Here is a 24,251-nt window from a genome sequence, read left to right on the forward strand (position 1 = left end):
CTGGGCCCTACAGTCAGCTGTAGGGACTCTGTCCAGGGACGCAAAGTTTAAGAATCTGTCATTACAGCACCTGGCCTAACGCTTTAAGGGGGTTTGAATACCCACCTGTGGGGCTTAGAAGGGAGCAAATCTTCTAAAAGAGATGAGGAGCAGCAGAGCAGAAAGAGGACCTGAGTTCACGCCCATATTCCAGGCTGGGAAGGCATGTCACCGACATGTAGGGAAGTTACGATTTGATAATGGAGAGGTTGGCAAAAACCGGGAACCGACAAACACTGGTGATTTTTTTTTTTTTTTTTTTTTGTCTTTTTCCTTTTTATCGGTACCGGGGATCGAACTCACGACTGCCTGCTTGCAAGGCTGGTGCTTATGCCGCTGAGCTAGATCCCCAGCCCCTGACGACAAACACTGGTGAAGGCACGCGGGCAGGACTCTCAAGTGAGTTGTGAAGGGGAGCTGCCCCACGTCTCAAGGCCAGGGCGAGCCTCTGCAGCTCTGCTCTTCCCAGCACTAGCCTGGAAAAGTGCCTCAAAGTCAGAGCCAGCCAGTGAGGCTCTGGACACCTGTGGGGTGACCACAGAGATACAGTGGCATCCAGGTGATCCATTTGTGACAAAGGGGTGTCCAGAGGGGACTGGGGGCCTAAAAAGAGGCCTCTCTCCTGTGCAGCAGGTCCTGGTCATCATTTGAGGTATGACATGGACACTGCCATGCCCAGGTCTGCAGGGACACAGTGTCAGGAGGGTTGGGAATGGGGCAGCAATGGACACAGGAGACCCTGGAGATGCGTGGGGAGAGTGCTGTGCCCAGATCTGTCTGCCCTGGCCAGGTGGACAGGGCCCTCTGCAGGACGGCCTTGATGTTCTGCGGAGACAGAGTGTGGTCTGCAGCCTAAGTGCAGTGGTCAGAGCAGAGGCACTGGGGGACAGAGGTGCTGGTCAGACCACCTGTCAGGCTGCATTGTAGCCTCGTACTTCAAAGGGTTTGGGGAGTGGAGCAAAGACCCAGGAGGCAAAGGATCTGGACTTCACAGGCTCTGGGACCAGACCAACGGGCTGGAGGCACTCCTCCTGCAGGAGGCTTGGAGGGGGTGAAAGTGTCTCCAGGTATTGGAGACACTGCATACTCTGGAGGAGGAGGCACGGGGGCCTTGGGCAGGTGAAGAGGAGGGCATCCGTACTGGTCTGAGGACTGGGATGCTGTAGGAGATGGGGTTCACCCTGGCTCTGGGGTGGTGCAGCCCTGTTCCCATGTAACCCTGGATCAGGCAGGCTTCCCCGGATGCTGTGGCTTGCAGAAGTTGTTATGAATCGGAGTACAATATGGGTGTTTGGGAATGATTATTAAAACAGCATGGAGCTGATTCAAAGTCATTCCTATCATGTCATTTTCATACTCTCACTCTCCAGTACTTTGTAGAGAAGCAGAAACAGAAATAGAGACACAGCTACCACACGGGGAATGACGCCAGGGCCCCCTGCCCCACCCCACCCCCACCCCAAGCCTGAGATCTGGGCTTCAGCTGCAGAGGGCCTGGCACCCAGAGCGAGGTGTCTCTGCTTGCGGCTGAAGCACCCACCTGGATTGTCGCTCTCCCTCATCTGCTTAGAGGGCGGCTCATCAGTGTCCCAGGGTGTGGACTGATTGATGGGTGTCTGCCCCCACCGGATGCTGGTCGCCAGCCCCTGGGACTGATTGTCTGATTTGGAGATGCCGGGAGCCTGCAAGAAATGGACAGGGATGGTGAGCACAGCCTGGCCTTGGACGCTGCCCTGGGATATGTCTTCTCCAACAGTACCCTCGAGGCCCAAGCTCTGTCCACTGGACTCAGGGTCAGAGGCAGAGCCCAAGCTGCTCAGGGAACTGCAGGGGACCTAGGCAGGCAGCAGCAGCTGTGGACTCTGCAGAGCTCCTGCCCACAGGAACCCCAGCCAGTGTCCCTCCCCCTGGCACCCTGAAGTTTCCACACCGCCTGAGCCATCTTGGCCAAGAGTGCTCTGTATTCTGTGACACATGAAGTCCTGGTCCTCAGATCATCAATAAACCACCAAAACGCAGATGTTACCCATATATACAGGGCATGTGCTGAGCGCTAACTGTGTACCCAGCCCAGCCCATTGATACAAGCTTTTTACTGAAATTCCTAAAGGGATGGCAAAACGCTCACTCTGCAAGGTTCTGGGTACCCTGAGGTGTCAGTGAGGGGGGCTGCATGCTCCCCTTCCTGCCCCCACCCCGGGTGCTGAGGTCTGAATCCCTCACAGAGGAGCGGGGAGCTGAGGACCGCAGGGTGGACAGCTCAGACTCTGTTCCCAGGCGGGTGGGACCTTGGGCTGCTCCCAGATCCCAGAGCTCGCACTTTCATTTAGATCTGCAGAGTAACAGGAACGTGAGCCCAGGGTGAACACAAACATCGGGCCAGTGCCAGCCTCACCGAGTTACAGCCTTGTGGTGAACTATTATGCGGTCACTAAGCATCTCTTTACTAGAAATTCCTCACAAGATGGCAAAACACTCCTGCTGCAAGGTCAGTGTGGAAAGCCACAAAAGAACACAGGAGCCCTCCTAGCTAAACTTCTCAGTGGCAAATAATATGGACAGGAAGGAAGTTACCAAATGTTAGCAGGGTTGCTATCCTTGGGTGGCTTCAATGCTCTGTCTCCACTTTTCTGTAGTTATTAAATTTTCTGCTACACCATCTTTACAATAAGCCAACAAGACAAAACCTCCTGAACACATGCTGGAGAGATGGGGTGGGACACCTGGGGTCCGAGGAGGTGTGGGCCTCAGGGGAGCATCTCTAGGAAGTGTGGCCGCAGCTCCCAGGAGCTGACCCAGGCAAGGAGGATAGGGGCAGAAACGGCTGCCCACCGGGGATGGCAGAGAAGCCTCAGGTAAGGGCCACCGTCCTCATGGTGACCGCTATCAGCACCTGGCCCAGTGCACAGCTAGAGGAGGTACAGCTCCTGCCTGTCCGGACCAAAGTCACTGTCCTGGGTCCTAGGCCAGCCTGGGAGAAGGAGGTGTGGATGAGCAGGCTGGGCAGCACTTCTGGGGCTTTGCTGCCCAAGGCGGGCAGCTTGCAGCTCCAGCACCAGGCCAGCAGGAGGAGCAGGGGTGGGGGGTTGGGGGGGTGGGGGGGTTGGGTGGAGCCTACGGTCTTAGGCTGCACTTTCTCTCCAGCCTGCATGTGAGATGCTCTGCCTCTGGGAGCAGAGGAAGAACTACCCCACCCACAGCGTCCTTCATGGAGCCCTGACCCCATTTCTGTCTGGTGGGCAGATGGGACAGGGGGTGGCTGGAAATTTAACCAGGCTCGCTAATAGGTTTAGGGAAAGACAGTGAGGTGTCTCTGGCATTCTCCAAATACACAGCTTTCAGCATGTGCCTGGCCTAAAGAAGAAGCTGTTTACCCCTTCCGCAACCCTTTCTGTCTTTCCAGATCTGGGAGGCAGAGCTTGCTTCCCTGGGAATCAGAGGACCAAGGACCCTGGGCTGTGTCCTGCCCTGGCCCCTGTTAGGGGCAATTTGGAAAGTCCTCCTGCCAGAAGGGGGCACTGCAGCCCCACTCTGCCGCCTGGATCCCCCCAGCCTCCCAGGCGGAAGGCAGCCCAGGTTTTCAGAGTCCTCCCACTCCCACCATTTATTTCTGCCTTGCTGGCTCAGCATGGCACCTTGGCAGGAGAGTGAAGGGTTCTGGCCTCTTGCCCAGGAAGGGCCATTGCTGCCAGGAAAGGTGGGTGGAGTCTGTCTCCTTCTTGAGGCTGGGTCACCAGGTTCTGTGTTCTAAAATTAGGAAAGTTTCTGCACTTGAAAAATCACAGACTTCTGTGGCACACGTAGCTCAAGTCCTTGGTTCTGAAACTGGCTAACTTGCTCACCCGGGCCTCCGTTTGTTCTTTGGTCAAGCAAGTACTGGGCTTGAGTCCATACTGCAGTGGACACATGGGGTACCAAGGTCCAGCCCTGCACTCAAACACTGTTCCCTGGACCAAGACTTCGGGTGCACAAGTTCGGTGCAGCCCTGTGCAGTGGTGGAGCCTGGGGTGTGCCCCGGCAGATGTGGGGCGGGGGAGTGCAGAGAGACTGGGGGGCTGCCCCAGGCCTGCTGTCTGCCCGTGTCTTTCATGAATATTACGGGTGCTTGCTCGAGTACTAAAGAGCAGTTCTGCGAGGAGAAGGGAAACAGTCTTTTTTGTTGTTTGTTTAGGTAAGATAAATAAGGCTTATATCTACTCGGTGCTTGCAACATTGGAAGCTGCAAGCAACTTACAGTTCAAAAATTTCATTTGTTAAAATAATGAACATTCCTTCTTCCGTGCCCTCTAGAAAAATGCTGTGTGTAACGTGGCCTTTGCCAAGGTCTGAGGCTCCAGGTGATCTGTGCAGTGGGTGACTTGATTAAGGTCCTTTCCCCCGCCAAGGGCTCCAGGCCTCAGGTGCTGGAGAGTTCCAGGATCATGAATGGCCGCAGGCTCCAGCTCTGAGCCAGCCCCAGCCACCACCATTCAGGATCCTCCCAGTTCCGGGACTCCTCACAGGCAGTCCAGTACCCTGGCCCCAGTCCGAGTGCCCTCAACCAAGCTGCCTACCGACAGTCACACAAACCAACCAGAGAAACAGCCCTGGCCGGCGGAGAAAGGCAGAACTAAGCCGCCCCTTGCCTCCTCCCCCGGCCATCATCTGTGACACGTGAGAGACCAGGCTCTCGGCCTTTCTCCAGTATTTCCATGGATTCTGCACTAGTGACAAGATGGCACTTGGCAGAGAGAGGCAGACCAAGACAGCCTCCACTGCCCAGCCGCAGAGTGGCCCTATCTGCCCATCACTGGACCCGAGCAGGCTTCTCCTGCCTCCTCTTTAATGAGATGCTAATGGGATGCATCATTAACGCAGCAGCTTTTTAAACCCAAGCTCTTGTAAATTTTCAAAGGTCACATTTTTATGTGGCTGACAGCGTCCTGCTTCCTTCTGTGACGGAAGAACACTAAAGACACTGGTCCCCTGTGGCCGAAGCTCTCTGTGAAGCTGCAGCACAGGCTGAAGGTGCCTGCTGGCCTTGCCCACCACCCTGGGCAGCCTCGCTGGGCTGCCTCTACCAGTTCCGTGTGGACCAGAGAGCTGCTCCCAGACTGCACAGATGCCTGGCCCAGGGAGACAGAGAGGGTGACGACTGGCAGACACACTCAGAAACACTTGAACTGCTGCAGAGCTCTGAGTTCACCAGGCGGTGCACCCCCGGGCCTGCCCCTGGCCTTCTCCTGGGGGTGAGCCCCAGGGAGGCAGGCCCCAGCACTGGGCCTGGCCCAGTAGGTGCCCAGGGAATGCAGGCTGTCTGAGCCTCAGCATCGGCCAACACTGGCTGCAGCACTGCTGCTTGTTCAGCGAATGAACGAATGCACACATGGAGGGAGTGCACTTCGGACCGAGTAAAGGTCACTGTCACTGTGCAGGGCCCTGGAAGAGCCCCGTTCCCCTCCTTAGGGAGGTGAGGTTTCCAGACTGTGGAGGCAGCACCGTCCTGGGAGCTGCTGGGAGGCCTAGTGAGCCAGTCTACCACCCGCTCAAGAGCTCATGGGCTCCAACGTGCCTAGGTGTGGGGGCAGCAGTGCGAGGTGCCAGGGTGATTCCTGCCTCTGTGAGGCGGGCAGATGGGAACAGCTTGGTGAACCCACACGGTGTCTTCCACTGTTCTCCCTTGGAGGCAGAGGAGGGTGAACCGGTGGAACCTGCAGGTCAGTGGAAGCTTCCAGAAGGGCTGGCTTTGGGCATAACATCTGGGCAAGATTCAGGACGACAGAGGGACAGGGACTGAGGTGCCACCAAAATACCCTGCAACAGCTTGTGCATTTTCCGTCTGAGCACTCCTGACAAGCCTGGCTCCAGGGCCTGTATGAGAGGGTGATAACTCTATCCATGGCCCTCTCCTGCATCCCAGAGTGGGGACCTGCAGGGCTTGATACCCTGTCACTGTGTGGAGCAGATGGAGGTGACAGGGCTGCATGGGCTGAGCATCACAGAGCACGGTCCCCTCCCCCAGTCACAGCTGTGACCCTTTCCTGACCTGCACCCTTGCCTCACTTGGTCTCTGTCCTTGCTGTGAGACTAGGAGGCGCCTGTGCTCAGTGATGATCAGGGTCCCACCCTGAAGGGCCCTGTCACCAGTAGGCTGGATGCCTGCACCAGGATTGCAAGGATCACGCAGGCTTAGAGCGGCATAGACCCGTGGTGCCGTCGCACTCCTACCCGTTAGAGGAGGGCCTGCTGCTGCAGGCGGAAAGATACAATAAGATCATGTCCAAATGCAGGAAAGACCAGACGAGGGGGACCAAAGCTGCAGAGAGGGAAACCATTGACTCAGCCCAGGGAGGCTCCGAGCTGGATTCCCAATCAGTCGAAGCATAAGTAAATTCACGGTCTGCGACCCTTTTGACAAAAGAGCATGGCAGATACGCCCCATCCCAGTTATGGGTCTGCCCTTTTACACGGACTCACAGCTTCTGTCTCCATCTCTTGGACCCTGCAGACCAGACTAGTGGCCAAGGAGCACAACCAAGTGACGGTGCGATGGGGCCCTCAGAATTGCCCCCCACCCCACCCGGCCTCTCTGAGTTCTTGTGCACAAACTTGTGAGCTATTAGAAAATGCTATTTAAAGTACTAAAAGCGAAGAGCAAAAAGGGATGGGTGTCTGTGTGTAAAGTTGACTGTGTATGTTGTAAAATAACAAAAGATCACAAAGTCATTTGTGTGTTAATCTTGGCAGACACATCCACAGATTTATCTGCCTCCCTCTGGGTGCTGCGGAAGATGGGGGCAGCGTAAATACAGGAGGGTGATTGCACAAATGCTGGAACTAACGTCAGTGCGGTCTCTCCTGGAGCCACCCCAGATGGGAGGTGGGAGCGGACAGTCTGGAGAGAAAGCTGAGAAGTTCCAGGGAGACCAGCGGGCAACAGAGCCCGCAGCACTTTGACCTCATCTGCAGCTTGATTTTGGTATTGGGACCCCCTGAAATACCTCCCTCTCGCCCCCATTTGCAGCCGGTCCCTGGGGTATGTGACAAGGGATGCTGATCTGGCCTGGGCCCCAGCATGGACCTTGGGCCTGTGTTCCATCCGAAAACTCGCCCTGCTGTTCCTTTCGCAGCCAGCGCGTGGGCACGTGACCTGTCTGTCAATCACAGAGCCTGGAAATTGAGCCATCGGGAGGCAGCACGGTCCGGAGTCACTTGCAGCCTGAAGCCCACAGGTTTGGAGCCAGTGGGTAGTGCAGCTCTGGGGTCTTCAGCCCAGCGTGAGTGGCAAGTGCTGTCACTTCCTTGTTCTTATTCTAGGGGGTTATCACTGCCAGGACTCTTCAGAGAGCAGCAAGAACAGCTGTCCACAGCTGGCAAAGTGAACGGGGCTCAGGCCTGTCAGCCACCAGGCCGACTCTGGGGAAATGACACCATAGAAACTTCTAGCTCCAGGACCGAGCACAACCAGGCGGGTTGTGCTTTTTCTTTTTCCTGCAAAGGCTGAGCATTTCTTTCCCTTTCTTTTGGCAACCCTCCCTCTGCAGCGTGCCGAAGGTCTTCCTGGTATTGAGTCAGCCATGCCGGGGAGGGAGTGTACAGACCTCCCGGGATGATCACACACAGAGGTGAAGCTCCATGGGGGCCACTCGTACTCTACAAGGGTGGTGGTGCAGAGGGGAAGCTTAGGCTTGTGGATGTCTGGGGTTTTCAGGTTAAGCCATCCAGTCTCCTAGGCTTTTTAGTGTAGGCAGCTTATCACAGAGCACACTGATTCCAAGAATCGTGGGCAGTGTGTCCTGCCACCAGCACTGCCACGACTGCAGGGCTCTCCAACACCAGGGCATGGAGGTGCATCTTGGGGAGTTATCAGGAAGGGAGGTGTCTGGAGAGTCCTGAAGGTTCTGATTCAGGCAGCGGAAGTTTGCCTCTTTAACAAGATGACAGGTGACCCAAGGCCTCACCATGGGGAGCGGTCTGTCTTTTTTTTATGGGTACTGGGGATCGAACTCATGACCATGCGCTTGCAGTTGCTTATGCCACTGAGCTAAATCCCCAGCCCCGAGCAGTCTGTCTTTCTGTCCAAGTTCCCAAGCCCACACCATAAGCCTGGAGTGCTAGGCATTGTAGCTGCGCATGTCCTGAATTGGACAGATATTGGGGCGCTGCTTATGGGGCTCCTAGGAGCCAGCTCTTTGAAGAGGCCACTTTCAAGGATTCTTGCTCTGGAAGCTGAGGTTTCAAGGCATCAGAAAGGGTATGCTGATAGACTCAGGCTGGCAAACTGTGGCCCCATTCTCCCAGTTCCCATTTCCTGATTGCTGCTGAACTACAAATAAGGCGATAATTGCAGTTTAATCCCCACTTGGCGGTGGGCCAGGATCTCCTGGGCCCCTCCAGCCTTCATCAGCCAGGGGGGCCGCTCCTGGCCTTGGCCCCAGCCCTAGCCATGCCCTCGGTCTCCCCCGCAGAGCCCCGCTGAAATGCGGCCCAGGGCCTGATGAAATTTCTAATAATACTGACCAATGGTGTGTTAAATTGAGACACTTCTGGCTGGCACGCTGGGAACCACACGATGGTTTAAAGGACCAGTGCTTACCTTTCTCTATCAATTTGCTGCTAAATTACTGCTTTCGGAGAAACTTACAGAAAGTAATTCTTTATTTAAATTTTAATTTCAATCTTGTCATTTTAAATATATATTCAGATTCCAATCCTATTACAGACAATGATGATGTCTCAGGAAGGTAAGTGATCCTGCTGGGAGCCTAGCAGGGGCGCAGGGTGGAGAGCGTGGTAGGTGAGTGGTGGGAGGGTACAGGTGCAGAGGCCAGCCAAGCCCCAGCCCTGCCCTGCCCTGCCATCCATCGCAGGCTCTCCGTGAAGCCCCGAGGGCCATCTGTAAATGCTTTAACTTGAAACTACGGAGCATGTTCCGTTCCTGGACCCCCTGGAAATTCTGAGCTATAAAAGGCTCAGATGCATGGGGCTGCTTGGCCCGTCATCAGCCCGACAGTTCACATTTATGGCCACCTCCAGTAAAGGCATGTGTACGAGCTGATTTCCTCCCATAAGGGATTCTGCATTCTTCTCTTCATTTCAAGAAGAGCCAGCGAAGTTCATTAAAACTTTGGACTTTAATTTATGTCTCTTCTAGCTGTTTTAGGCCATTTTGTGTTGCTATAACCAAATACCCGATGCTCCCTGTGTTGAAAAGAGGATTACTTAACTCTCAGTTCTGAAGATTCAAAAGCATGGTGCCTACAATCGGCTCAGCTCTCAAGAGGGCCTCGAGTGGAGGGCATCCTAATGGCAGGGGTGTGTGTAGATGTCATGTGGCAGACAGGAAGCAAGAGATGGGAGAGGCTCGGTGCACACTTTCTACGACAGCCTGCCCTTGGGGAGATGAATCACTCCGCCAAACCTGACCTCCCACTGCAGACAGCATTCACCCACCTGCGAGGGTGGACCTACTGCCTCAGTGCCTTCTGCTGAGCTTCCATCTTACGGGTTCTACCACCTTGACCCTGGCACACTGAACTGAGCCACCAGCATGTGTGCCCTTGGGGGATGAACCACAGCCAAGCTACACGATGTCCGACGTCCGGAGCTTGTGGAAACACCTGAGGGTGGCCAGAATGCTCCCTTGCCCATCTTTAGGTGGTTCCTGGGGGCTGACAGATTCTTAAGTGGGCTTTACCCTCTGAGGTTACCTCCTTATCGCCCTCTTGGAGTCCCATGACAGCTGTCCCTGGGGACACAGGAGCTCTGGTCCCAACCCTGTTGCTCCAAGAGTCCCGCTCACCTGGGCCTCCTGCTGATTCTCAGAGTGCACTGGGGCTGGGAGGCTGGATCCAAGGTCATGGCTTCTCTCCTACTGCCTCAGGGCCACCAAGCGGTATCTTCTGCCAACCCTGCCAGTGTCACCTGAACCAGTTCCTTGGCCTCAGACCAGGGCTGCACAGGTGGACACCTGCACCCACTCCTAGGCTGGCCATATGCAGCTGGCCCATTTCAGGTCCCCTCTCCCTGGCATCTGACTCTGTCCATGGCCTCTTCTCTTTGGCTGTCCTACATGGGGCCTGAGAAGACTCTCCGGCTACGTCACCGTCTCCTGCCATTCCAGAACGCATCACTTCCGGCCTCTTCTTTTGTAGCCCTGCTGTCCCGGACTGGAACGCTGCTGTTTACCTTTGGCTCTCAACTCCCTCGCCCGCTTCTTCCCTCTGCTGCACTGTAGAGGATCCGGCTCTGCGCTCTCCAGCGGAGCCCAACTTCTCCCTGGAACCCTCCTCTGGCTTCCTCCCTCCCCTTTGAAATCCCCTTCTCCATGTTCCTGCTTTTCCCAGTTCTCCCTCGAAAGCCCTCGCAGGACCCTTCCCGGGCTGCTTTCTCCTACTGTTCCCCAGCTCGGCTCAGTCCCTTCCCTCCCTCGCTCCTGCCCCTTTGGGTCCTCTCTTCTTTCGTGATTATTTTCCTGATAGGAAACACCTGAGTGACGGCTGTCATCTTTGCCAGAACCCGGCTTTCTGTAGTAATCTGGAGGTACATTTGCTTTTCCCTCTTCAACATCAAAGTCGGTTCCTTGGAGACATTTACGCTTAAAGTTCAGCACAGATGGCTTCCCTCGCTGACGGATGGAAAGCAGTGCGGACCAGGCTGGCTTTTGTACCGTGCTCCCTGCACGTGCCCCGTCCTCCAAACCCCTCCAGGTTGAAACCCCCTCCCAACGGATGGGCCTGGTGGACAAAAGAAATGATAAATCTGGCAGAACCTTGTAACACCCAGCTTTCAACTTTCCTCTAACAACTTTCAACCAAAAACTTCTTAGTCCTATTTCCGAGTAACTTTTCATCCATTACAAAACCCACAAATTTTTCAAAGGGGCTTTGAAATAAGATCACTGAGGAAAAAAAGCCCATCACAAATGAAAGTCTTTGAAAAGAAAGAGGCCCTTTCCTGTGCTACAGTTCCCCTCTGATACATTTCCCTTTCATTCTTTGCGAGGTGCAGGGCAGGCCCGGCCCTCAGCAGACGCCTGTGATGTGTTGGAGCGAGTGGCCAGGACGACGCATGGACGCGGGGCCAGAGCTGGGCACTGCTGCTGAGCTGGGCTGGGCCTTTCATCCCCCTTCAATCAGCTCTCATAGCGCCCCCAACAGCCCTGAGTGCCTCGTACCCCCGCGCCCTGCCTGTTCCCATTCACCTCCACGCTGGCGACACGCAGCTTCCTCTCCAGCGCCTCAGCTGGCATCGTTCTTGTTGCCAGGGTGGGCGGGTAGACAGATGTGGCTGGGGCAGCCCCTTGTCTGGCCTTTGATGGGACATTTCCCAAGGCTGGCCCTGCAGGCAGTGACTCGGGACCATCCCTCGCCCTCCCTGGGCTCAGCTTCAGACTCTCAGCTGCACGGAAGACAACGCCCACTTCCTGGAGTGTTTGTTATGTTCAGATCTGAAATCTGCTGTGAACCCGGTGAGAAGTCCCTGGTCCAGTACAGCCACGTTAGAGTGGATGAGGGGATGCAACTGGGTGTGGTTCTCTGCATGAATTGCCTACTGTGGATGGGGCCCGGCCTCAGAGCCCTAAAGCTAGCTCTGACTGGCTCCCAGCCACCCAGGAGGCAGCGGCACTCTCACAAGGCATGGCCAGGGGCCACCCTGTCCCACACCCTCTTTCTCAACATTCCAGGATCCACTGAGCCCTCCTCACTGCAGGACCCACCCTAGACAGGAGGAGGCCAGGCTGGCCCCAGACCCCTATCTGCAGCTGCAAACCCTGGTCCCTTCTCCCAGAACTTCCTAACCCATCTGTCATCTCCTGACAGCCTCCCTTTCCTGGCTGGGACCTCAACAGAACATTACTGTTATTTTTTATTGTGAACAAAGAGCCGCTGGGGAGAGGGAGTGGTCTCAGTTTGCAAACCCTCTGCAACTGAGTCACACAGCACCAGCCTGAGAGCTCCAGGTCCACGGAAGCAGCTCAGCGACACCATCCTGCCACAGCCGCCCTCCTCGACCTCATTAGAGGCCTAACAAGGGCAGGACCATGGCAGAGCCGCACTGAGGGGCAGGCAGGACACAGAAACAAACCACAAAGCACAGACATAGAGAGGTGGCTTCTCAGAGAGCGTCTCAGCCAGACGAGGTGCAATACTTTTCTACAGGGGTTCCCAGAGTCCCTGGAGAGAGTCAGAGCTTGCATGTGCATCATGGGAGCCGAGGCCACATGCCACAGTCCTGTGAGACCTGTGGGCTTGGTGGGACTGACTGGGCTCGCTGAGAAACATTCCAGAAGCACGCGATGTGGGACTGTTTCTGCTCCCCAGCTGGCCGGTGCTTGGGGGCTCTGCTTCCTGCCAGGCAGGCCCCCAGGGAGAGGCATTTCAGCTGAGCCCCTCTGTTCACAGTGGAGCTGGAGGAAATGGCATTCATTTAGCCCCTCCTTTTAGGCTTCAGGAAGCGTGCTGTGCAGACAGCTTCTGTCCAGTAGACAGACTTCCTCAGGGCTGGCACTCCGGAGGAGCGGGGAGCCGGGCACGTGTGTGCCAGTGCACCATGCACGAGGGTGCGTGGGTGGGGTGACCAGGGCAATGTGAGGGTCTGGTCCTATCTTGCAAGACAGTGGGCAACCACCGTGCCCAGGCCTGGGTAGGGGGCATCTGGCCCACCCAGGGAACTAGCAGGGAGATGGTGTGTAGGCTTTCTGTCTACGGGAGGAAGAAGAGGTTCTGGACAGATGCTTTCCACTGCTGCCCCTTCCTCAGCAGGGGCCAGGCCGCCCACCCTGAGGTTTCATCTCTTCCCTCCCAAGAGCAGCGCTCCGTCCCAGTCCAGCTCCCTGCACCGCAGGCTGGCCCGTGACCTTGTTGTATCATCCCCTCATCCATCTGCCCACCCACCTCGGTGCATCCCGAGAGGCTATCTCATGCTGGACACTCGGCTCGGAATGGCCTGAGGCTCTGGAGAATTCCCATCATAATCGTAACAGCTGCTATCAGTTGACTTTTAGGCCAGATTCTGAGTGTCCCTCTTTGCTCCTCACTCTCCTGGTCAGCTCAGGCTGCCGTCACAAAATAGCACAGATGGGGCAGCTTAAGCGACAGAAACTTGGTTCTCACAGTTCTGGAGGCTGGAGCACCCGAGATCAGGGTGCCAACACAGCCAGTTTCTCTTCAGGTCCTATAAATCTTTCACCTTTTCCTAAAGATTTCCGTGGAGTGGGGGAGAGTTCTTATTCTGTCTTGCAGATGGCCAGCTGCTTCTGGTTCTGTGTTCTTGTGGAGAAGAAAAACAAAGACCTCTCCTTTTCAAGGGGCACTAATTCTATGAGTTGGGCCCCACCCTGATGACTTCACCTAAATCTTATTTCATTACCACATCCCATCACCTGAATTTGGGGGACAGAATTCAGCTTGTGGCACCCTCCCAACATGCAGGCAGTGGTAGTGGGTGTCCTTCTGACATCTGAATCCATCTATCTGCCTGTTGTTTCTCTGGCTCCACCCTGTCCAGGAACCTCAGGCTGGGTTTCGTGGAGACCCCACAGACCTGACGGACGTGCCCGTCGGCCTCCCACCAGCCCGAACTCACTTTCAGATGGTCTCATTTCTTCCCTCCCCTCACAACATAATCTCCATGATCTCCAGTCTTCCCCTGTTGGGAGCCACCACATTGCCGAGCCGCCGCATATAGCGATCATGCGGCCTGTGGTAAAGAGTAAAGCCTGAGTTAGATTACCCCTCCCATCGAGCACGTTAGTTTCCTGCTTACCGCGTAAACAACCCGCTCAATAATATGTTAGCCAATCAGCTTGCCTTGCTTACTTTAATATGATTGGACACTGTATCCGTATATATACTGGTGCCACCCCTGGGGGGAAGTAGAAGCCCGGAAGGAGCCGCGGAGAGCGGACCGGTAGAGGCTTCGGAGCGAAGCACGGAAGGAGCCGCGGGGAGCGGACCAGAGGAGGCTTCGGCTGGGAGCGATCCCAGGGCAGGCTGTACGGAGAGAAAATAAAAGAAAAGGTTGTCCACTGCCAGACTTTGTTGTGTGTCCTTCCTGCCGGCCGGGAGCGACATCGACATTCCCCGAATGTTGTTGAAAGCCTTGTTGTATTTATCTCTGGAGAATCCGCCGTGCCCCAGTGCGATTTTCCATTGTCATGGTTCATTTTAATCTCCTCTCAGACTGCTGGCCACTCTCGTGTTCAGAAATAGCTCGTTCCACTTAATAAGAGCACTTAAATATGCAGACATGGGAGGTTTCCTTTCCGTGCTCCTAAACATCACAGTAAGTGGCGTGAGTCGCACACCCTGCTCGGGTGCGATGCTGAGCACCATCACGTGGAAGAAGGGAGATGCTCTGAACGGAAGGGTGAGGGGCCGAGAAGGATTAGGGACTTCCGGTGAAAACCCAGCCGAACCAAGTGCTCCTGTGTTTCACTGCTGACAACACCGTGGGTCTCCACAGCGTGCAAAGCTCTGGCCCTCTGGCCAGGTGGCTGGAAGATCTGGATTTGGGGCCTGCTCCACTCCCAAGTGTCCTTGTGACCTTGCATAAGTCATTTCACCTTTCGGAGCCCCTGAGTCCCTCCTTGAGTCGTTGCAGATTTCACTGAGGAGTGGGCCCCTCCTGCTGTGCCAGGCAGGGGGCTGAGCAAATGGCAGCTGTCATTAGCACCAGGGGACCCACCAATACAGGAAAATTAAGGAGCCCTCTTTAAGAAGGCTGCCTGTTGTGCCAAGCCAAAGACTATAGAGTTTCTATGTCCGTTTCTCTGGATTGTTGTGGCCAGAGAATCCTCTGCAGGCCGTGTCTTATCACAGGGCAGGGGAATAGAAAGCAGAAAATGCATCTACAGGGAGCCCCGAGTCGCAGGCCCAGGTCACAGGCGGCACACCACTGCCCCTGGTGGGCTGGGCTGAACTGCGGGGCAGGCATCCTGCTGTGTCAGGCGGCACACCCAGGTGCGGTTCTGGGTTCTGGGTTCTGGGTATCTGCATATCTCCAGCTTACAGAACCACAGCGAGGAAGCAAGAGTCCAGCTGACTGGTGGACACTGGCATCGGACTAGGGGGTGGTCAGCTGGGCACGGAATTAAACTCCCGCTGGAACAGCCACTGAAGCTGATTTCTGTCCTGCTCGGAACTTCATGCTTTATGCACATGTAGCCTTCTGGCCCTTAAGAACCCCGAGCTTAGGAGGACAGAGGCCTGTGCATTCTGGTCTACAAGTGCTCCAGAGAGGGACGATGCAGGCAGTCCTTGTGACAGCCCCAAGGGTGTAGCCCACCTGGAATACATCGTCAGGTGCTTGGGGCTCACCCAGGGGGCCACATCCCAGGTAAGAACCACCCATTCAGCAATCTCCATTCGGGTCGAGCAACAGCACCAAAATCCTGGGAGCAGTTTATAGATATTTCTGAGGTCACCTTTCCGTCCACAGCAGAGGTGGGCGAATCTCTCAGTGGGACTTTGGTCCCTGAAGCCTGCAGCTCTCTCCTCCTGCAGCTCCCCTCTGAGATTGACTCCGACCCCTCCATTTGTGCTCCACGGCCCACTGTGAGGGTGACACACACCTGCACACATGCACACATGTGCACAGAGGAATGTGCACGGCACCACAGCCCCTCGGGGCTGGCAGATAACCCTGTCTGTCCCATGCAATCTTTCCTTCTCCAGTGGCTCCAGAACATAGGGTCCCCTATGACCACTTTGAGCTTCTCCTCCCAGACACTTTTTTCTAAATCAGCTTCCAATCTGACTCATTTCAGTTTTAAAACAAGTAAACGTCAACAAACATGATGCAGGGAAACAGATGGTAACAATTACAGGAGGGAGAAAACAGAGCCCACGCGCTGCAAGGGGCAGACACACACATTGTTCCCCAGACAGGGCCGGCTCCCTCTCCTGTCCCGCCCACTCCTGGGGGAACCCTGGTGTGGGGCACGCAGGGTTCATCCCCACTGCCACAGTCCGGCCAGCCCTCGAGTGGCCCTGTGGCCGGAGTACCACCAGGCAGGTCCACCGGAACCTAAGCCCTGCTGGTTCTTCAGGGAGGGAAGGAAAGACATTCCCGATGTTCCAGCCTCCTCCTGTGAGCGTGGTCCCATCAGAGGCCTTGGAGCAGCAGCACGCTCCCTCCCCTCCTTGGGGCTCACCTGTGACCATCTCTGCCAGTGACACAGAATCTTATCTCCCCCACCAGACCCAGAATTCCTAAGGGCAGGACGGCTTTTCTCAGTCTGGATGGAGGTTAGCAGCTGAGCTCTGGAGCCGGGCTGCTGGTTTAAGTCCAAGTTCTACCACTTAGAAGAGGGCAGAGCTGGGATAAGCTAAGGGACCTTGGGATGCCCTTCTAGCCTCACCCTGAAAATGGAGATCATTCTGGGTCTCAGTCACAGGACCAGGAATTAACCTGGGCAGAGGGCCCAGCACCGTGCCTGGGGCACAGCAGGGACTGTGGGCAGAAGTTCAGAGTCCCTGCTACCCATGCGGAGGGCTGGGTTCTCATCTGCTAGTGAAGGCTGCACAGGCCACTCCAGGAGGGGGTGTCATGGACCCCAAGGCTGTGTTCTATTGATAGTGAAGGGGGCTTGAGGGTCTGAGAGCAGACAGCCAGGGTGTTTGCTATGCTCTGTCCTCCTGGACCTACATTTCTGTGTAGTCAGAGTGAGGATTCTGTTCTCCAGCACATCATATTTGAGGTCAGTCAGGCAAGAAACAGAGATATTCCAGCAGGATCAGGGGTGGTGATGGGGAAGCCCATCCTGCCCCCAGCCCTGTGGGTCCAGGAGAGCTTTCTAGAGCAGGAGGCTGAGTGCTGACTGCTGGGAGAGGCAGCGGCGCCGGCCTAAGAGACCGGGTGATTGTAGCCTAGGTACAGCAGCATGGTACCTTGGGAGGTCAGAAAACAGCCTCAGAGCAAGGACCCTAGCTCCCCAAGTGCCGCGGGAAAGCAGTTGAGGTCTTTCAGCCTCAGTTTCCTCATCTGTGCACTGCAAAGCACGGTGCTCTGCACAGCAGGGCTGCTGGGTCTCAGGAGCGGGGTGTGTGCTGCACATGCTCGCTGGCTCCTAACAAAGCCTGGGGTTCAGGCATGCAGTGTGCCTGCCTTTCGGCGGAGGGATTTTTTTCCCATGTGTTCTGTTCTCGGACACACAAGCTCCATGCAGCACAAACAGGCCCCAGCACACTGGTGACCAGGGTTGCCCCCACACAGGCACCCTGCATGGTCACACAGTCAGGTTCTCTCACGCAACCCCGCAGTCCCCCACACGCCCTCCCAGGACCGAGGCCAACCCTGCTTCCCCTCCCTCCCAGACACTTCCTGGCCTCTGGAGACACGCTGGGCTACCACCCAGTCCTGAGCACCGACAAGGAGGAAGGGTGGGGTGTGCCTGACGCCTTTTGCCCCCAGGCTGGCCACACTGGGGTGCATCCCAGCTTGTCTAGGAGTGCTCACGGTGCAGAGGGCAGCTCTGGGCAGCACCCTGCCTTGAGCAGCTCCCTCCGCTCTCTTAGAACACACTGCTTGCTCCCCTGGGGGCTCGGCGTCTTCCCGCTTTTACTGTGCACATTTCCCTGCTCAGGGAGTCTGTCCTGCCAGCTTGGGGCGAGTGTGCACCTCGCCTTCTCCTCTGCTCCCTTTTCTTCTCCCTCTCCCGCCCTCCCCGTTCCGGATGCCGCAGGCTCCCACAGTCCTGCCACAACCACTGTCGGCTTCCCGGAGGCCAGCAGTCTACAGCTAGGAGGACTGGCTAACCTGGGTCAGACCCTTCTTCCGCTGGGTCTCATCTGACACACAGGCAGTGGTCTTGGCCTGGGTGGGCATCTCCATTCTCTCCCTGGTGCATCTCCTTCAGGTGGCCTGGGGCTGGCTGAGGTTGAGGTCCCCAGTTGTTGCCAAGGCACTAAGACTACAGATGGGTACCTTGGAAGACCAGATCCTTTCCTGCAAATTCTAAACACTGCCCTTCCTGCAGGGGACAAGGGCTCAGGGTGTTGGGGCTGCGCTAAGGTGGGTGTGTGTGCCTCCTGCCGCCGTCCTGTGCACTGTGGAGCTCCAGCCCTGGCCTCCTAGGACTCAGGTTTCACTCTGGGAATCTGGCTTTGCCCCTGTGGGTAAAGGCTGGGTCCGATGGCCTCTGGTCCCCCAAAGGCTAGGTGTCCTCCTGGACAGCACACATCAGCCGCCACTTGTTCCTCCCGGGGTGTGGCTCCTGCTCTTTAGGGGCTGTGTTTCTCAGTGTCCCCTCAGTCCCCTTGTGTCTTCTGACATGCTAGATGGAGCCCTGCTCACGTGATGGCCATGTGGCCTCACGGTCACCCCCGTCACCTTTACGTTCCAGGCTGTGTATATCCAAATCCTTACTTGGAAATTTTGCCTCCATCTCTAGCTCAGCGTATCCTCAGTGGGTTTCTGGAGAGCTTCCTTCCCACTTATGTGCTCCAACTGTCCCCAAGACAGGAGCCCAAGACTCAGCCTTAAGGAACCCCTAGCTACTCTACCGATGCCTCCTGCCGGTCTCCTCCTGCACCCTAATCTCCCTGCCCATCATATCTGCCTTCTCCCAGCTTCCCCTGGGTCACCAGTGGACGCCACCCTAACCTGTTATTTGTGCTGCAAAAATAATTTTTCTAAAATAATCATTTGTCTATAGTGTAAACAGGACCACGTCTCTTTCCTTCCCAAACCTCCCTGTCCTGCAGGGTCTGAGCTTTCAAGGATAATGAACAGTCAGCTGTGGCACATATGCTAGTTTTTCCACTGAACCTAAGGGGTTGAGTCTGAACCCTGGGCGTGGCTGCTGCTTCCTGTGTGAGAGTCTCACCCTTGTCTGCTGTGTGTCCCGGGGACCTCCCTCTGGCAGCCTGGCTTTCTCTGATCCTTGAGGACTCAGCCCCATCTCCGCAGAGAACCCTGCCCTGACTGGCCAGATGCATCTCCATGCTGGTCAGTACCGCATGGGATCTCTGAGGCTCAGTGTGCTACTGGACCCCTGTTCCTGTGTGCTCGCTCATCTGTACCTTCACGATATCACGGATTCCTCGAGGCAGAGACTGGGCCTGGGGCATAAGTAGGTGTTGAGTAAAAGTTTGAAGGGTGCTAAGCTTTAGTAGCAGCAGGGATGGGGCGTCTGCATCTGCTGGCTTTCTGGGTGCCCCAGGGTTCATTTCTTTGTTACCATTCTGGGATGAAGGAAGTTCTAATTCCCTTCTAATCAAGATGTCAATAGGAAGCCCTGACATCAGACATTGATTTGTCACTAAAGGAGGAGGCGTCCTCTGCTTGCTGCATCCTGACAGTCAGTTCATATTTCTAGCGTCTAATCTCTTCTGTCATCACAGGTCACCACCTGCTTGCATTCTCCTGGGGCCTGGTCTTCCAACATCAGTGCTGTGCCCGGGAGTGGGCCTCCACAGCCACAGCCCGCACGAGTAAGCCCATTTCTCTGATCTGCTTTTCCCCAGTCCCTAATTGCTATGAGCACTAGAGTCTTCTGAGAGCCTCGGCCACTCACAACAGCCCCACTGACCCTGGTTGGAGCAGGTCTCTCACACCCCAGCCCTGTAGATGTCCACAAGTGAAATATTCAGTTTAGATCCCCACCTGCTGGCGGGGTATTGCAGCCAGGGGCTGGGCATGCTAGGCAAGCACTCTGCCTGGGAGCTAGATTCCCAGCTGTTTGCATTCTTTATTGTGTTACGGGGTCTAAGTTGCCCAGGTTGGCCTTGAACTTGTTAGCCTTCTCCCTCAGTCTCTCAAGCAGCTGAGATTACAGGCATGCACTACTGTGCCCCAGACTCATTCGAGGTTTCCTTACCTCCCAGCAAGGGGTGAACAAAGGGGTGACAGCAAGGAGCAGAGCAGGAGCTGTGGCTGGGACCTCCCCCTCACACACACAGGCTGCCCTCCACGGGGGGCTTGTGTCTGGCTGGCTTGGAGGAGGGACCAGAGTGTCCCGAGCCTAGTCTCCAAGAGGGAAGGACCAATGCTGGCCCGAGAAGGAGATTATTTTGCAAAAATCCTCATTTCCATTCGCACAGTTCATGGTTTCTGATTTTCTCAGCAGAGAAGAATGATTGCAGAGCACACCCTGGCTTCCCTGTGAGCACTTTAGAATTTAGTGACCACCTCCTCTCACTGAGGACGTAGCCCATGTGGCCCAGCTACGGATTCAGGAAGGAGTTCACCATTTCAGTGCTTGCCTTCATGACGCAATCTGCAGGCTGTGGGTTTTTATACGGAATCAAGAGTCTGAGAAGCCTCAAGACCTGCAGCTGGGGAGTTGCAGACCTGGGAGGGCTGATGATGGAGCTCCTGCCCAAGTTCCGTGGTCTGGCAACCTGGAAACCCCAAAGAGCTGCGGTCTCAGCCGCATGCAGGGGAGGAAGAGACTAGTGTCTCAACCCAGCAGCTCAGCTACTGGCAGGAGAGTGACCTTTTGGTCTGTAGGGGTGGTGATTGGCTGCAGGCTCCCGGGGGAGGCCACCTGATTTACCCCACTACCAGTTCAGATGTGGCTCATCTCTTGGACACACCCAGAGTAACGCTGGCCAAGTACTGGAGCACACAGTGGGGGCTCAGGCAGGATGGCCATAAAATTACACCCTGTCCCACAGCCACCACGATTACATTCCTTCTTGTTGCAATTTTTATTTGATCTGTGCTCTGGGCAGAAAGAATCCAAACAAGGGTAAAAATAAAAAGTCAAAACAATAAGAATACTAAGCAGAGCTAAAGAATTCCTTCCATAATTACGGAACTTTTCCTCTGGCTCCCTCTTTCCAATAAATCCTGCCCACTCCTGGGAGACTTGCAGGGCCTGCCTCTTCCCCACCCCCAGGTAAATAAAAGAAATAACACTGCTCCCCAGGCGCGTCTGCGCCCACACCTTGGCATATGTTCCCCCTAGCTTGCTGCCTAAGTGTCGGGACTACAGTGGGCAGCGGCTTCTGGGCCTCACCCCAGGTGCCACGGGCTCTTGCAGCCCTGCCCGCCCGCACTGCTGCTTTATGAATTACCCACAGCATCACAAATGTTCCACTGGACGTTTCAAGATTCCTAAAAAATAGATTCAAAACATCTTTACTACTCTCTGAAGAAGCAATACATCACAGCAAAAGCCGTAACCTTTAGTGTTGCTGGTATTACCCAGGCCACGGGCTGATTAGAGGGTCACTGTGGCCGTTCTCACCCTGCCCGGCTGCCGCTGGAGGGGCCGGGTTGCCCACCCTCCCAAGCGAGGAAGCTGCTGAGTGTCCAAGCATCTGCCTAATGCCCTTTTATATAACCCCAAAAGAGTCACAGAACTCAAAGGCAATATTTTCCAAGAAACAGCCTTCTCCTATTAATACAATATCCCGAAAACAACACCGCCTGCCTCTAAAGCAATAACAGGTTCTGCATTTTCCTGCCTTTTTCTTTCCAACACAGACGCCAGCGAGGAGCTGTGGCTGAGCTTCTGGAAGGCCTGCTGGACGCAGGCAAAGCTCCATGACTGGCACGACCACCTGAAGCCAGCAGAGTGGGTGCGGGGTGGCGGGGGCCTCTCCCCAGGGAGCCCCCCAGCCTCCATACTTGCTTTTGCCCGGCTGTTTACCCCCCTTTCTTTCTGAACCTTAATGTTACAGGCAATCAAAGCAGCCTGACAGGAGACAAAAGACAGAAAGTGGAGAAACCCTTCAGCCCACTGAAGTTTTCTTTACTTTTGGCGAATTAAAGCGCATTTCTATTTTTATAGGGTGTTTCTACCTCACCAGTTTACAGTTCACCCCGCGCCGGGCACACAGGCTCTGACGCTGTTATGCTCAGGCCTGGGGAGGAACCATGGAAGGCTCCTGGAGCCAGCGGTTCCCATGTGACTTTCTTGCTGCCAGCAGAGGACTGAGGGGGCGCAGCCCGTGACCCTGGGAAAAGTGCCAGAGTCACAACGACTGGGGCAAAGCGCTGGAACCACCCCGCGTGGGTCCCGTGTGCTTGGTCAGGCTGCTGGCTGCTGGGCACCCGTTCACCGTGTCAGTTTTACAATGCATGGGCCAGGTGACAATGACAGAAGCCATCACTGCGCTGTGAGGGCTGGCACCAATTCGACTTTTCCAAAAAAGGATAAACTTGTATTTTCCCATTTGTATTTTCTCTGAATTGTTTGCTGACTGAAGCCAGGTTTCTTTTTAATAAAATCTTGATTTTAAAAAAGCCTGAGGGCACCTCTATTTTCTCTATCCAGCAGAACAGGGAGTGCATCCACGACAATATTTAGAGATTTGTTAAATTTCTTAGTTTTTAACTCACATTGCAGGGTTTGTTTTCTCTCCTCTCCATTGCCACGCCCCCCAAAAAGGTTCAGCTTGTAAAATGCTGGTTACTAGGCCCCAGCTCCCCCTGCAGTCTTCCTGCCAGTGAGCTGAGGAGTCAAAATGCAGACCTTTTGCAGGAGAGAACTGACCAGGCCTGGGGGGACACGGAGCTAGTGGGAGCCCTCTGGGCTGCCCCAGGAGGAGGGGGATGGAATCCAGTCTCCAGGGGCACCCTGGGGTGGGGGTGGGGCCCTTGCAAGGGGACTGCTGACCCTTGGAATCCCTTAGGAGGAAAGGAGGCCACCAAGCCTGGAAGAAACCGGAGCCCACAAGGAGCTCAGTTTCCAAAAGAGAAGCAGCGGGGTCCTGCAGTGCCCTGGTACTGGGGCAGAATGTCTGCTGCCAGGGAACTGCAGCCGCCAGCAGCGAGGTGTACAGAGCAGGGAGGGACAATGACATTGCCGTGCCGGAAGGCTGGTGCTGCAGAACCGCTCTGATGTGGTCATTTCAATCCAGCATCCTCGGCGCAGGCCGTGTCCGCGCAGTGACCCTAACAGGCAGTAACCGAGCTGCTGCAGAGGCGGAGCCTGTGTGCGGACCTGCAAGCCCAAAGCCACCTCGACCGGAATAATGGGGTTTCCCAGGCGGGCTACTAACGCGGCTCAAGGGGCTGGAATGCGGGAACTGGAAGCCTGAGGCCCAGCCACTGCATGGGAGGACCAGCCTCAGGACCACGCGGGGGACCTATCGTGGGAACTGACTGGCTGGGACAGGAGGCAGGGCGTGTGGCTGCCAGGGACACCGCAGGGCCGAGCAAACAAAATCCCTAGTGAGCTGATAGCTTGAACTGATTTTGGAGGAGCAGCTGTTTCTATGGGCGCATAGCTGACCTGGGGCTGTCTGTGCCAGGGACCTCTCATGGGGTGTCTCCTGACAGCCCTGAGCCGCTGCTTCCCCGCCCAGCCAGCACCCCAGCCTGCAGTGCCCTTTCCTGCGTCCTCAGCTCTCTGTTCAAAGGTCACCCACCTCAGGGAGATCCTTACAGACCTTACTCTTCCAAATCCCCGCCAGCGTTCCTTACCTGTCACCGCTGCACTTACACTGGGCACGCAATTCCAAGCTGTGCGCCCTCCAGATTTTGTGCCCAGTATTCTGTGTCTGTCCATTAAGCTTTTCAATTGTGTTTCCAAAGCTTTGAGACCTTTACTTATTATTTGCTTGTTTGATTATTGAAGGAATGTGTTAACGTTTTCCACTATGATTGTGGATTTGACTTTTTTCCCCTGTGGGGTTCTATCAGTTTTTGATTTAGACACTCTAAGGCTGTCTCTATATTCTTAGACACATGCAATTATATCTTTCAGGTTAGCTGAGGTGCGTTGTTAAAAATGATTATGAAATATGCTTTAAAATACTAGCTTTCCTTTTTGTTTTAAAGCCATTTTTCTGACATTAACGTAGCTACATCCATTTTTTTTTTCCTGGCATAATACATCTTTCTATCTTTTGACTTTTTTTTGGCTTTCTGAGACAGTCTCACTGTGTTCAAATTGGCCTCGGGCTCACTTTATAGCCCAGGCTGGTCTTGCAACGATCCTGCCTCAGCCTCCCGAGTGCTGGGATTATGGGCGTGCACCACCATGCCCGGCTATCTTTCGACTTTTAAAGTTTCTGCATTATTTTTCTTTTAATGTGTTTTTCTTGGAAATGGCATAGTCAGAATCTAAAAATTCAGTCTGAGAAACTTTGATTTTGGTTAGCGTATAGACACTTGAATTACTGATCCATTTAGGGTTAGATTTGCCGTTTCTCAGCGTCTTGGTCTCTCTCTTGCCTTCCTTTGGATTATTTCATTGTGATATCCACAGATGTTACGGCTCACATCTTTGCCTTAATTGAAATCTAATAGTACTTATTCTTGCCTCCTCGTCAGTT

The 24,251-nt window shown here is 55.1% G+C and overlaps 1 protein-coding gene across 2 annotated transcripts in view; it reads right to left on the minus strand.

Annotated features, from left to right (window-relative positions):
• Klhl29 (kelch like family member 29) overlaps positions 1 to 24,251 on the minus strand; it is a 260,001-nt gene that overhangs the window by 54,410 nt on the left and 181,340 nt on the right. For both annotated transcript variants that reach the window (XM_063231845.1, XM_013155913.3), the window contains one exon: positions 1,580 to 1,721. In XM_063231845.1, the coding sequence (XP_063087915.1) occupies positions 1,580 to 1,721 (142 nt within the window). The remainder of the gene's footprint in view (positions 1 to 1,579; positions 1,722 to 24,251) is intronic.

Source organism: Cavia porcellus, unplaced genomic scaffold (assembly GCF_034190915.1).
Source record: "Cavia porcellus strain 051 isolate PalLab524CR breed Dunkin Hartley unplaced genomic scaffold, mCavPor4.1 scaffold_1, whole genome shotgun sequence".
NCBI lineage: Eukaryota > Metazoa > Chordata > Mammalia > Rodentia > Caviidae > Cavia > Cavia porcellus.